At 46.5% G+C, this 15,743-nt stretch overlaps 1 protein-coding gene across 1 annotated transcript in view; it reads right to left on the bottom strand.

The window, feature by feature from the left end:
• KIF17 (kinesin family member 17) overlaps nt 1-15,743 on the bottom strand; it is a 1,182,720-nt gene that overhangs the window by 501,559 nt on the left and 665,418 nt on the right. Inside the window, exon 6 of the mRNA XM_044063178.1 lies at nt 1,996-2,105. Coding sequence (XP_043919113.1) covers nt 1,996-2,105 — 110 coding nt within the window. The remainder of the gene's footprint in view (nt 1-1,995; nt 2,106-15,743) is intronic.

Here is a 15,743-nt window from a genome sequence, read left to right as displayed (position 1 = left end):
ACTGCTGCTGCCCATCCTGACGTGTTTATATGCTGTACTGCTGCTGCCCATCCTGACGGTTTATATGCTGTACTGCTGCTGCCCATCCTGACGTGTTTATATGCTGTACTGCTGCTGCCCATCCTGACGTGTTTATATGCTGTACTGCTGCTGCCCATCCTGACGTGTTTATATGTTGAACTGCTGCTGCCCATCCTGACGTGTTTATGTGTTGTACTGCTGCTGTCCATCCTGACGTGTTTATGTGTTGTACTGCTGCTGCCCATCCTGACGTGTTTATGTGTTGTACTGCTGCTGCCCATCCTGACGTGTTTATGTGTTGTACTGCTGCTGCCCATCCTGACGTGTTTATGTGTTGTACTGCTGCTGCCCATCCTGACGTGTTTATGTGCTGTACTGCTGCTGCCCATCCTGACGTGTTTATGTGCTGTACTGCTGCTGCCCATCCTGACGGTTTATGTGCTGTACTGCTGCTGCCCATCCTGACGTGTTTATGTGCTGTACTGCTGCTGCCCATCCTGACGTGTTTATGTGCTGTACTGCTGCTGCCCATCCTGACGTGTTTATGTGCTGTACTGCTGCTGCCCATCCTGACGATTTTATGTGCTGTACTGCTGCTGCCCATCCTGACGTGTTTATATGCTGTACTGCTGCTGCCCATCCTGACGTGTTTATATGCTGTACTGCTGCTGCCCATCCTGACGTGTTTATATGCTGTACTGCTGCTGCCCATCCTGACGTGTTTATATGCTGTACTGCTGCTGCCCATCCTGACGGTTTATATGCTGTACTGCTGCTGCCCATCCTGACGGTTTATATGCTGTACTGCTGCTGCCCATCCTGACGTGTTTATATGCTGTACTGCTGCTGCCCATCCTGACGTGTTTATATGCTGTACTGCTGCTGCCCATCCTGACGTGTTTATATGCTGTACTGCTGCTGCCCATCCTGACGGTTTATATGCTGTACTGCTGCTGCCCATCCTGACGTGTTTATATGCTGTACTGCTGCTGCCCATCCTGACGTGTTTATATGCTGTACTGCTGCTGCCCATCCTGACGTGTTTATATGCTGTACTGCTGCTGCCCATCCTGACGTGTTTATATGCTGTACTGCTGCTGCCCATCCTGACGTGTTTATATGCTGTACTGCTGCTGCCCATCCTGACGTGTTTATATGCTGTACTGCTGCTGCTCATCCTGACGTGTTTATATGCTGTACTGCTGCTGCCCATCCTGACGTGTTTATATGCTGTACTGCTGCTGCCCATCCTGACGTGTTTATATGTTGTACTGCTGCTGCCCATCCTGACGTGTTTATATGTTGTACTGCTGCTGCCCATCCTGACGTGTTTATATGTTGTACTGCTGCTGCCCATCCTGACGGTTTATATGTTGTACTGCTGCTGCCCATCCTGACGTGTTTATATGTTGTACTGCTGCTGCCCATCCTGTCGTGTTTATATGTTGTACTGCTGCTGCCCATCCTGACGTGTTTATATGTTGTACTGCTGCTGCCCATCCTGACGTGTTTATATGTTGTACTGCTGCTGCCCATCCTGACGTGTTTATATGTTGTACTGCTGCTGTCCATCCTGACGTGTTTATATGTTGTACTGCTGCTGTCCATCCTGACGTGTTTATATGTTGTACTGCTGCTGTCCATCCTGACGTGTTTATATGTTGTACTGCTGCTGTCCATCCTGACGTGTTTATATGTTGTACTGCTGCTGTCCATCCTGATGTGTTTATATGTTGTACTGCTGCTGTCCATCCTGATGTGTTTATATGTTGTACTGCTGCTGTCCATCCTGATGTGTTTCTGTGTAACAAAACATGTATATGAACTACTCTGCCTGTTTGTCTTCAATGGTAAAACAAGACGAGCGACATCCCATGCTAAGACTGAAATAGGTCCAATGGGCTCAGTGCACTGCCCTGGTTAGCAAATTTAAGATTAAATAAAAGTAATACATGCTTTCAGCAAAAATCTTACTTGCTTGATTTTCTCCTTCTCTGCTTCAATGTCAGTGTGGAGGGCAGTGGTAAATGCACCTTTGGAATCTATCTGCCTGCTGGACAGTCTAGTTTTACTAGACAGTAATTCTGGAAGAAAAATTTACGCAAATGATAAACATGAAAAAAGTAATACACTTCGTGATGTGAAAAAAAAAACATAAGGTGTTTACGTATCTACAGAAAAATACAAACATTTAAGAATAAGACTGATTGGATCATCTTGTCCCTCCTTCCTTGCCTAATTCATTATCAAATATGACTTCATGTGTAAATTTTACAACACTTTGCTCTTAACCTGGATTTATTGGTGTTTACAAAGAAAAATAAACTGGTATAAAATAAATATTGAAGCAAGTAGACTGTACACTACAAAGCTTATACAAAACCATGACATTGTAGCATGATGAGTTTTTAGAGGAGTATTTAAGCCACTGTCTTCACATTCCTAAAACATTTTTTCCTGAATCACTGATGAGGTTGTCACAATACCCTTTTCCAAATCAACTGCACTATTAAAACTGGTACTTAAATAAAATTGCTCCTGTGAGTGACCGAATGCAGTCATTCATTTGTGACTATGTGGTAAGTATTTAGGGGCGTTATTATATGGACACTCAAAAGCATGAAGAGGAATCTTCATGGAGGTGAGGGCAGCAAAGCAATAAGCTTAAAGGAAATGGGCAGAAAAAATAAGCAGGGGAATATATTTTTTTATGACTGTATCTGAAAAAAGGAAGAAATGAACGGCATTCTCAATTAGAAGGAAAAAAGCAAGTACGACTACTGTTTTCTAGTCTTCACAAAGGTAAGGAAAGGCAGCATGTCTTGTGTAGGAACACTGAAAAGGAACAGTGTGTGGATATCAGGATGGGGATGGCGTAGGAAAAGTGTGTGGATATCAGGATGGGGAAGGCGTAGGAACACTGAAAAGGAACAGTGTGTGGATATCAGGATGGGGATGGCGTAGGAAAAGTGCGTGGATATCAGGATGGGGAAGGCGTAGGAACACTGAAAAGGAACAGTGTGTGGATATCAGGATGGGGATGGCGTAGGAACAGTGTGTGGAAATCAGGATGGGGATGGCGTAGGAACACTGAAAAGTAACAGTATGTGAATATCAGGATGGGGATGGCGTAGGAACACTGAAAAGGAACAGAGTGTGGATATCAGGATGGGGATAGCGTAGGAACATTGAAAAGGAACAGTGTGTGGATATCAGGATGGGGATGGCGTAGGAACACTGAAAAGGGACAGTGTGTGGCTATCAGGATGGGGATGGTGTAGGAGCACTGAAAAGGAACAGTGTGTGGATATCAGCATGGGGATGGCGTAGGAACAGTGTGTGGATATCAGGATGGGGATGGCGTAGGAAAGTACAGTTTTGTACCTACCATAAATGTAGATGTTCGAGTGCTAATACAGCTGCAGTCATAACAGATGGGTTCTTCTGCTGTCAGGCGGGTCCTCAGTCAGCCGAATTCCAAAGTCTAGGTCCGGCGTCGGTTGTCGTCGCTTCTTCCCTGACATCAGTGCGACAGGGGTATAAAGGAACCAGCCGATGCCATTTTCTTCAGTTTTTCTTGCCCCAGATGTCAGGTGCCCCCAAAAGGAAGGCAATACATAAATTTGTGTAATAAAGCAATGCAATATAATCAAAATACAGTAGTTGCAAGCAAATACACCATAAATGAATACCCCAATCAAGTTGTATGAGGAGGTGTTAGCCCATAGAGGGGAAGGAGGGAGGGAAACCTGGACTGCAGCTGTATTAGCACTCGAACATCTACATTTATGGTAAGTACAAAACTGTACTATGTTCATCGTGCATACAGCTGCAGTCATAACAGATGGGTAGAATCCCAAAGCTAAGAAAAGGGTGGTAGGCACTAGGTGGAACTAGGAGGAGCCAGGATGCCCTGCAAGACTGCAGTGGCAAAGCCTGCTCTAGTTTTGGAGTATAATGGTAGGTGGTAGTGCTTGGAGAAGGTATGCACAGAACTCCAAGTGGCTGCTTCCAAAATATCTTTGGTAGGAACTCCTCTGAGGAAAGCTGCGGAGGTAGCTGTGGCCCTTGTGGAGTGCGATCTGATGCCTGTAGGTACAGTTTTGCCATGAAAAGAATAGCAAAAGCGTATGCAGTGGACTATCCATTTTGAGATTGTCTGTTTGGAAATTGGCTTTCTTTGAGCTCCTACAGCATAGGACACAAAGAGCTGTTCTGATTTTCTGAAAGGCTTTGTTCTGTCCAAATAATAACGCAGTTGTCTGTGGATGTCCAAGGAATGTAGTAATCTCTCCCCTTTGTTTTGAGGATTAGGATAGTAGGTAAGTGTATGGCCTGATTCAAAGCTACCCTGGATACCACTTTAGGCATAAAGGACGGGTACGTTCATAAGGAAACTCTGTCCTGATGGAAGATGATAAAATGCTGCACAGCCATGAGAGCTTGTAGTTCTGAAACTCTACGAGCTGAGGTAACAGCCAGAAGGAAAGCTGTTTTCCAGGATAGATATTGCAAATCTGATGAGGCAGCTGGCTCAAAGGGAGGCAAGGTCAGTTTTTCCAGAATGAAATTGAGATCCCAAGCAGGTATTGGTTGTTTCCTTGGGGTTCTTAGATTCTTAGCCCCTCTGAGGAGCTGTCTTAAAAGAGGGTGAGAGAATAAGGGTGGATCAGTGTTGTATTCTGCAGAAATGGCTGAGGCATGGATTTTGATGGAGGAGAATGAAAGTCCACTGCTTAGCAGCTCAGCTAGATACTGTAGTATTTGAGGTAAATTCAGTTTTCCAGGATCCTGGCCCTTTTTCTCATTCCAGACACAAAACCGTTTCCATTTTGCAGAGTAAGCTTTTCTAGTTGACGGCCTTCTAGCCTCCAAAATGACATCCTGCACCTCCTTGGAGAGTAGGGTCTGTTGTGATGCTAAGGAATCTTCCATGCAGCTAGATTGAGTGTTTTTAGCTGGCTGTGAGGAGTTTTGAAGCTGTGCTGAGTCAGGAGAAGAGGCATTAGAGGCAGGGTCCATGGTGGGGAATGCGTCAGGCTCCCCAGGAGTGGGTACCAATGTTGTCTTGGCCAGTCTGGAGCAATGAGAATCATCTTTGGTCTGTCTGCTCTGGTTTTCAATAGAACTTTGGGCAGCAGAGGAAGAGGTGGGAAGGCATAAACTGTCATTGATGTCCAACTGAAAGAGAGAGAGTCCACTCTCCAGGCCTTTCCTTGGAATCTGAATAATCTTGGCCTTCCCAGTGGAAGTGTTCCCTAAAGGTATGCAAGGTTTCCCCAAATGAATAATCCTCTGGGGGGGGGGGATACAGAAGGAATGGACTCCTCTGCATCAGAGTCTTCAAAAGGGGAGTAAGAATGTTCCTGATCATCAGAGTGCTCTGAAATAATGGAGCCCTGATCAGAGGAGGGGGATTCTTCCTCCACTCTGGGCCTTTTGTCCGGTGGGGGTTGAGAACCCCTGATAAGAGTAATTAAATCCTCAGCCATTTTAAGCATCTGTTTTTTAGGCATGGGGCCTGGAGATGGGCCCTGTCTAGCTTGTCTCTTAGAATGCATGGCTGCTTTAGACTTGGTGAAAGCCTTAATGGAAAAAGAAGAGGAAGGTCTGAAGACACCTTGAGTGGAGGTAGACCTGTCCACATTTTGAGGTTCAATGCCAGGAATGGCTTCGGTATCTGTAGTCGGGGTGTGGGCCGAGGAGCCTGTGACCTCGGGCACAGGAGACACCGCGAATGAAGTGTCGTCGGTAGTCAGGGGCTGCGTAGGCTTCTCGCTGAGAACTGGACCATGTGTAGTCGGCTTTGGCATGGTGTCGGTAGAGGCCGCGGACCTCGAGTGTCGGTTGTTATCTTTGCGTTTTTTAAACAAAACTGGAGTCGGAGTATCTGACGACATGACATAGTTAAATGTTTTTCAAAAATAATGCTGGGCGAACTCCGCCCGACGCTTAATGGTGTGTTTGTTGAATGTAGCACAAAAGCGGCAGACCGAGACATCGTGGTCTGGGCCTAAACAAGGTATACAGAGGGAATGGAAATCCTTATGCGGTATTTGCTTCCCACATGAAATACAATTATTAACTTTGTCTGACATCGGTCTGAGGCAAGAAAAGTTTCCTCAACGAGGTACTTAGCTTTCAAGAAGACTTCGGTTTCCAAATTTTTGTAATTTCAGGAGCTGGCCGACCAGCACTTGCGAACTGCTTCTGCTTCGGGCACCGCGCGGCAAGAAAGACTGAAGAAAATGGCGTCAGCTGGTTCCTTTATATCCCTGTCGCACTAACGTCAGGGAAGAAGCGACGACAACCGACGCCGGACCTAAACTTTGGAATTCGGCCGACCGAGGACCTGCCTGATGGCAGAAGAACCCATCTGTTATGACTGCAGCTGTATGCACGATGAACATCACTGAAAAGGAACAGTGTGTGGATATCAGGATGGGGATGGCGTAGGAACACTGAAAAGGAACAGTGTGTGGATATCAGGATGGGGATGACGTAGGAACACTGAAAAGGAACAGTGTGTGGATATCAGAATGGGGATGACGTAAGAACACTGAAAAGGAACAGTGAGTGGATATCAGGATGGGGATGGTGTAGAAACACTGAAAAGAAACAGTGTGTGGATATCAGGATGGGGATGGCGTAGGAACACTGAAAAGGAACAGTGTGTGTCTATCAGGATGGGGATGGCGTAGGAATACTGAAAAGGAACAGTGTGTGGATATCAGGACGGGGATGGCAGAGGAACACTGAAAAGGCACAGTGTGTGCCTATCAGGATGAGGATGGAGTAGGAACACTGAAAAGGATCAGTGTGTGGATATCAGGCATAGGAACACCGAAAAGGAACAGGGTGTGCATATCAGGATGGGGGTGGCATAGGGACACTGAAAAGGAACAGGGTGTGCATATCAGGATGGGGATGGCGTAGGAACACTGAAAAGAAACAGTGTGTGGATATCAGGATGGGGATGGCGTAGGAACACTGAAAAGGGACAGTGTGTGGATATCAGGATGGGGATGGCGTAGGAACACTGAAAAGGGACAGTGTGTGGATATCAGGATGGGGATGGCGTAGGAACACTGAAAAGGGACAGTGTGTGGATATCAGGATGGGGATGGCGTAGGAAAACTGAAAAGGGACAGTGTGTGGATATCAGGATGGGGATGGCGTAGGAAACCTGAAAAGGAACAGTGTGTAGATATCAGGATGGGGATGGCTTAGGAACACTGAAAAGGAACAGTGTGTGGATATCAGGATGGGGATGGCGTAGGAACACTGAAAAGGAACAGTGTGTGGATATCAGGATGGGGATGGCGTAGGAACATTGAAAAGGAACAGTGTGTGGATATCAGGATGGGGATGACGTAGGAACACTGAAAAGGAACAGTGTGTGGATATCAGGATGGGGATGGCGTAGGAACACTGAAAACGGACAGTGTGTGGATATCACAATGGGGATGGCATAGGAACACTGAAAAGGGACAGTGTGTGGCTATCAGGATGGGGATGGCGTAGGAACACTGAAAAGGGATAGTGTGTGGATATCAGGATGGGGATGGCATAAGAACACTGAAAAGGGACAGTGTGTGGATATCAGGATGGGGATGGAGTAGGAACACTGAAAAGGAACAGTGTTTGGATATCAGGATGGGGATGACGTAGGAACACTGAAAAGGAACAGTGTGTGGATATCAGGATGGGGATGGCGTAGGAACACTGAAAAGGGACAGTGTGTGGATAGCAGGATGGGGATGGCATAGGAAAACTGAAAAAGGACAGTGCGTGGATATCAGGATGGGGATGGCATAAGAACACTGAAAAGGGACAGTGTGTGGATATCAGGATAGGGATGGCTTAGGAACACTGAAAAGGGACAGTGTAAGGCTATCAGGATGGGGATGGCGTAGGAACACTGAAAAGGGACAGTGTGTGGATATCAGGATGGGGATGGCGTAGGAACACTGAAAAGGAACAGTGTTTGGATATCAGGATGGGGATGGCGTAGGAACACTGAAAAGGACCAGTGTGTGGATATCAGGATGGGGATGGCGTAGGAACACTGAAAAGGGACAGTGTGTGGACATCAGGAAGGGGATGGAGTAGGAACACTGAAAAGGGACAGTGTGTGGCTATCAGGATGGGGATGGCGTAGGAACACTGAAAAGGGACAGTGTGTGGATATCTGACTGGGGATGGCGTAGGAACATGGAAAAGGGCCAGTGTGTGTGGCTATCAGGCTGGAGGTGGCGTAGGAACACTGAAAAGTGACATTGTGTGGATATCAGGCTGGGGATGGCGTAGGAACACTGAAAAGGGCCAGTGTGTGGCTATCAGGATGGGGATGACGTAGGAACACTGAAAAGGAACAGTGTGTGGATATCAGGATGGGGATGGCATAGGAACACTGAAAAGGAACGGTGTGTGGATATCAGGATGGGGATGGTGTAGGAACACTGAAAAGGGACATTGTGTGGATATCAGGATGGGGATGACGTAGGAACACTGAAAATTAATAGTGTGTGGATATCAGGATGGGGATGGCGTAGGAACACTGAAATGAAACAGTGTGTGGATATCAGGATGGAGATGGCGTAGGAACACTGAAAAGGAACAGTGTGTGGATATCAGGATGGGGATGGCGTAGGAACACTGAAAAGGAATAGTGTGTGTGGATATCAGGATGGGGATGGCGTAGGAACACTGAAAAGGAACAGTGTGTGGATATCAGGATGGGGATGGCGTAGGAACTCTGAAAAGGAACAGTGTGTGGATATCAGGATGGGGATGGCGTAGGAACACTGAAAAGGAACAGTGTGTGGATATCAGGATGGGGATGGCATAGGAACACTGAAAAGGAACAGTGTGTGGATATCATGATGGGGATGGCGTAGGAACACTGAAAAGGAACAGTGTGTGGATATCAGGATGGGGATGGCGTAGGAACACTGAAAAGGAACAGTGTGTGGATATCAGCATGGGGATGGCGTAGGAACAATGAAAAGGGACAGTGTGTGGCTATCAGGATGGGGATGGCATAGGAACACTGAAAGGAACAGTGTGTGGATATCAGGATGGGGATGGCATAGGAACACTAAAAAGGAACAGTGTGTGGATATCAGGAGTTGGAACACTGAAAAGGGACAGTGTGTGGCTATCAGGATGGGGATGGCGTAGGAGCACTGAAAAGGAACAGTGTGTGGATATCAGGATGGGGATGGCGTAGGAACAGTGTGTGGATATCAGGATGGGGATGGCGTAGGAACACAGAAAAGGAACAGTGTGTGGATATCAGGATGGGGATGGCGTAGGAACACTGAAAAGGAACAATGTGTGGATATTAGGATGGGGATGGTGTAGGAACACTGAAAAGGAACAGTGTGCGGATATCAGGATGGGGATGGAGTAGGAACACTGAAAAGGAACAGTGTGTGGATATCAGGATGGGGATGGCGTAGGAACACTGAAAAGGAACAGTGTGTGGATATCAGGATGGGGATGGCGTAGGAACACTGAAAAGGAACAGTGTGTGAATATCAGGATGGGGATGGCGTAGGAACACTGAAAAGGAACAGTGTGGGGATATCAGGATGGGGATGGCGTTGGAACACTGAAAAGGAACAGTGTGTGGATATCAGGATGGGGATGGCGTAGGAACACTGAAAAGGAACAGTGTGTGAATATCAGGATGGGGATGGCATAGGAACACTGAAAAGGCACAGTGTGTGGATATCAGGATGGAGATGGCGTAGGAACACTGAAAAGCAACAGTGTGTGGATATCAGGATGGGGATGGCGTAGCAACACTGAAAAGGAACAGTGTGTGGATATCAGGATCGGGATGGCGTAGGAACACTGAAAAGGAACAGTGTGTGGATATCACGATGGGGATGGTGTAGGAACAGTGTGTGGATATCAGGATGGGGATGACGTAGGAATACTTAAAAGGAACAGTGTGTGGATATCAGGATGGGGATGGCGTAGGAACAGTGTGTGGATATCAGGATGGGGATGGCGTAGGAACACTGAAAAGGAACAGTGTGTGGATATCAGGATGGGGATGGCGTAGGAACAGTGTGTGGATATCAGGATGGGGATGGCGTAGGAACACTGAAAAGGAACAGTGTGTGGATATCAGGATGCGGATGGTGTAGGAACACTGAAAAGGAACAGTGTGTGGATATCAGGATGGGGATGGTGTAGGAACACTGAAAAGGAACAGTGTGTGGATATCACGATGGGGATGGTGTAGGAAAAGTGTGTGGATATCAGGATGGGGATGACGTAGGAATACTTAAAAGGAACAGTGTGTGGATATCAGGGTGGGGATGGCGTAGGAACAGTGTGTGGATATCAGGATGGGGATGGCGTAGGAACACTGAAAAGGAACAGTGTGTGGATATCAGGATGGGGATGGTGTAGGAACAGTGTGTGGATATCAGGCTGGGGATGGCGTATGAACACTGAAAAGGAACAGTGTGTGGATATCAGGATGGGGATGGCGTAGGAACACTGAAAAGGAACAGTGTGTGGATATCAGGATGGGGATGGCGTAGGAACAGTGTGTGGATATCAGGATGGGGATGGCATAGGAACACTGAAAAGGAACAGTGTGTGGATATCAGGATGGGGATGGCGTAGGAACAGTGAAAAGGAACAGTGTGTGGATATCAGGATGGGGTTGGCATAGGAACACTGAAAAGGAACAGTGTGTGGATATCAGGATGGGGATGGCGTAGGAACAGTGTGTGAATATCAGGGTGGGGATGGCGTAGGAACACTGAAAAGGAACAGTGTGTGGATATCAGGATGGGGATGGCATAGGAACACTGAAAAGGAACAGTGTGTGCATATCAGGATGGGGATGGCATAGGAACACTGAAAAGGGACAGTGTGTGGATATCAGGATGGGGATGGCATAGCAACACTGAAAAGGAACAGTGTGTGGATATCAGGATGGGGATGGTGTACGAACACTGAAAAGGAACAGTGTGTGGATATCAGGATGGCGATGGCGTAGGAACAGTGTGTGGATATGAGGATGGGGATGACGTAGGAGCACTGAAAAGGAACAGTGTGTGGATATCAGGATGGGAATGGCATAGGAACACTGAAATAGAACAGTGTGTGGATATTAGGATGGGGATGGCATAGGAACACTGAAAAGGAACAGTGTGTGGATATGAGGATGGGGATGGCATAGGAACACTGAAAAGGAACACTGTATGGCTATCAGGATGGGGATGGCGTAGGAACACTGAAAAGGAACAGTGTGTGGATATCAGGATGGGGATGGCGTAGGAACACTGAAAAGGAACAGTGTGTGGATATCAGGATGGGGATGGCGTAGGAACACTGAAAAGGAACAGTGTGTGGATATCAGGATGGGGATGGCGTAGGAACAGTGTGTGGATATCAGGTTGGGGATGGCATAGGAACACTGAAAAGGAACAGTGTGTGGATATTAGGATGGGGATGGTGTAGGAACACTGAAAAGGAACAGTGTGTGGATATCAGGATGGGGATGGTGTAGGAACACTGAAAAGGAACAGTGTGTGGATATCCAGATGGGGATGGCGTAGGAACAGTGTGTGGATATCAGGATGGGGATGGCGTTGGAACACTGAAAAGGAACAGTGTGTGGATATCAGGATGGGGATGGCATAGCAACACTGAAAAGGAACAGTGTGTGCATATCCGGATGGGGATGGCGTTGGAACACTGAAAAGGGACAGTGTGTGGATATAAGGATGGGGATGGCGTAGGAACACTGAAAAGGGACAGTGTGTGGATGTCAGGATGGGGATGGTGTAGGAACACTGAAAAGGAACAGTGTGTGGATATCAGGATGGGGATGGCGTAGGAACACTGAAAAGGAACAGTGTGTGGATATCAGGATGGGGATGGTGTAGGAACAGTGTGTGGATATCAGGATGGGGATGCTGTAGGAACACTGAAAAGGAACAGTGTGTGGATATCAGGATGGAGATGGCATAGGAACACTGAAAAGGAACAGTGTGTGGATATTAGGATGGGGATGGCATAGGAATACTGAAAAGGAACAGTGTGTGGATATCAGGATGGGGATGGCGTAGGAACACTGAAAATGTACAGTGTGTGGCTACCAGGATGGGGATGGCGTAGGAACACTGAAAAGGAACAGTGTGTGGATAGCAGGATGGGGATGGCGTAGGAACACTGAAAAGGAACAGTGTGTGCATATCAGGATGGGGATGGCATAGGAACACTGAAAAGGAACAGTGTGTGGATATCAGGATGGGGATGGCGTAGGAACAGTGTGTGGATATGAGGATGGGGATGGCATAGGAACACTGAAAAGGAACAGTGTGTGGATATGAGGATGGGGATGGCATAGGAACACTGAAAAGGAACAGTGTGTGGATATCAGGATGGGGATGGCGTAGGAACAGTGTGTGGATATGAGGATGGGGATGGCGTAGGAGCACTGAAAAGGAACAGTGTGTGGATATCAGGATGGGGATGGCATAGGAACACTGAAAAAGAACAGTGTGTGGATATTAGGATGGGGATGGCATAGGAACACTGAAAAGGAACAGTGGGTGGATATGAGGATGGGGATGGCGTAGGAACACTGAAAAGGAACAGTGTGTGGCTATCAGGATGGGGATGGCGTAGGAACATTGAAAAGGAACAGTGTGTGGATATCAGGATGGGGATGGCGTATGAACACTGAAAAGGAACAGTGTGTGGATATCAGGATGGGGATGGCATAGGAACACTGAAAAGGAACAGTGTGTGGATATCAGGATGGGGATGGCGTAGGAACAGTGTGTGGATATCAGGATGGGGATGGCATAGGAACACTGAAAAGGAACAGTGTGTGGATATTAGGATGGGGATGGTGTAGGAACACTGAAAAGGAACAGTGTGTGGATATCAGGATGGGGATGGCGTAGGAACACTGAAAAGGAACAGTGTGTGGATATCTGGATGGGGATGGAGTAGGAACAGTGTGTGGATATCAGGATGGGGATGGCGTAGGAACACTGAAAAGGAACAGTGTGTGGATATCAGGATGGGGATGGCATAGGAACACTGAAAAGGAACAGTGTGTGCATATCAGGATGGGGATGGTGTTGGAACACTGAAAAGGGACAGTGTGTGGATATCAGGATGGGGATGGCGTAGGAGCACTGAAAAGGAACAGTGTGTGGATATGAGGATGGGGATGGCATAGGAACACTGAAAAGGAACAGTGTGTGGATATCAGGATGGGGATGGCGTAGGAACAGTGTGTGGATATCAGGATGGGGATGGCGTAGGAACACTGAAAAGGAACAGTGTGTGGATATCAGGATGGGGATGGCATAGGAACACTGAAAAGGAACAGTGTGTGGATATCAGGATGGGGATGGCGTAGGAACACTGAAAAGGAACAATGTGTGGATATCAGGATGGGGATGGCATAGGAACACTGAAAAGGAACAGTGTGTGCATATCAGGATGGGGATGGTGTTGGAACACTGAAAAGGGACAGTGTGTGGATATCAGGATGGGGATGGCGTAGGAACACTGAAAATGGACAGTGTGTGGATGTCAGGATGGGGATGGGGTAGGAACACTGAAAAGGAACAGTGTGTGGATATCAGGATGGGGATGGCGTAGGAACACTGAAAAGGAACAGTGTGTGCATATCAGGATGGGGATGGCGTAGGAACAGTGTGTGGATATCAGGATGGGGATGCCGTAGGAACACTGAAAAGGAACAGTGTGTGGATATCAGGATGGGGATGGCGTAGGAACACTGAAAAGGAACAGTGTGTGGATATTAGGATGGGGATGGCATAGGAACACTGAAAAGGAACAGTGTGTGGATATCAGGATGGGGATGGCGTAAGAACACTGAAAATGAACAGTGTGTGGCTATCAGGATGGGGATGGCGTAGGAACACTGAAAAGGAACAGTGTGTGGATATCAGGATGGGGATGGCGTAGGAACACTGAAAAGGAACAGTGTGTTGATATCAGGACAGAGTGCAAAGGCTGAGAAAGAGAGAGACAGAGTGACAGGGACAGAGAAGGTCTTAGCTCCTATGAAAGAAAAGGAAAAACAGCAAAATGAGATGCAGCCATTAAAAATTTGTCCAAAGTACTGGTAGAACACCTGCCTGAGGCATTCAATATATCACTGGCCTAGGCAAATAGTAGCTATGGTTCCCTTGCATAAGGGACGAAGTAGGAACATTTCAGGCAACTACAGGCCTATTAGACTGACAGAGATGGTAGGAAAGTCATGGAGAAAATTCTTAGGGGAAGACTAGTTCCTTCTTTAAAAGACAATCTTCAGGACAGCTATCGGTATGGCCTAATGGCAACATAAACGTTTTCAGTTTAATTTGGTCCAGTTGTGTGACAACATTATTATAAAACTGGGTAGGGGTGCTACAGCAAATATGGTTTCCTTGGATTTTTGTAAAGCATTTAATTAAGTATGACTCTGGTGATTATTACTAGAAACAGCGAAGGAATTAACATTAAGAAATTGGACAAAGACATGATTAAATGGTTGGATGCAAATGGATAATGTAAGAGCAATGCTCTGCCTTATGGTCAATACTTTTTAATGTATGTGTTTCAGACATATTTGAGAAAACGGTAAACAGAATCAGTCTTTCTACATATGGCATAAGGACAGGTGCAGCTGGTGAAGATGTGGGAAGAACTCTGAAAAACAAACGGAAAAAAAATGATTGTTTTGGTCAGTGATGGAACTTAAACATCACTGAAAATAAATGAAAAGTTCCACATTTAGACTATAAAGACACTAGTGTATGGTACTGGATGGGTGGAGTTAATGACAAAATAAGAGGAAAGGATCTTGGTGTTGAATGTCAGTCACAGAATAAATATGAAGAGGAATGTGAGAAGGCTGTGGCAGCACCATACCTGTCAACCGTAACAAATTTCTCAGTTTTTAACAGTTTTGAGGTCCAAGTAATGGGCTGCCACGATTCCCGAGTGGCACCCCTTATTTTCCGATTTTCCCAGCTATTTTTTGAAATTGTCGGCCTTTTGAGCTGATGTCATTACGTGAGCAATGATGTCAGCTCCATGAATAGCCTGCCAGCCTGTCAGAATTTAGCTTGAGGACGTGCAAGCATTTCCGGATTACTCCAGGAGGACATTTGTATATTTGAATGAAAGCATGGAAATTACAAATAAACTGCTGCAACAAGGGAATATTTTATTATTTCGAACTGGCCACCTACTGGAGAAACATGCCCTTTCCTTTTGGTTTATTATAAGGAAGGACGCTGTGTTTATTGAACCCCAATTGATTTCCTTTCCCGAGCATGAAAGCCTGAATGTGATTCAACATTTCAAGGCAATGTCAGTGGTGCACATTAATGGACTGAATGCACTAGTTTAGAGACCACCGTGATTTGCACAACTGGATGCATGTTGTCATTTTACTGTCCCCTTCTGATCCTTAGCCTGGCAGCAGCAGGAACCCTGGCGAAAGGTATGTGGGCATGCTCAGACATTCATTAAACAGCTTGTAAAGCCTGCTGTAATGGCATTTTTTTATTCAAAGGAGGAGGAGGCGGAGGCAAACTGCATTCATAAGTCCCATTTATCTGCTGGGCAAAGTGTGCATGCAAGTTTTATCTGCTGGCTGCTGAGCTGTTTGTATTTTAAGTGCATTCAACTTAATTTTACATGCTGCAGTTACC

Source organism: Protopterus annectens, chromosome 2.part1 (assembly GCF_019279795.1).
Source record: "Protopterus annectens isolate FY-2018-M chromosome 2.part1, PAN1.0, whole genome shotgun sequence".
NCBI lineage: Eukaryota > Metazoa > Chordata > Ceratodontiformes > Protopteridae > Protopterus > Protopterus annectens.
This window is presented reverse-complemented; position numbering and strand designations above follow the sequence as displayed.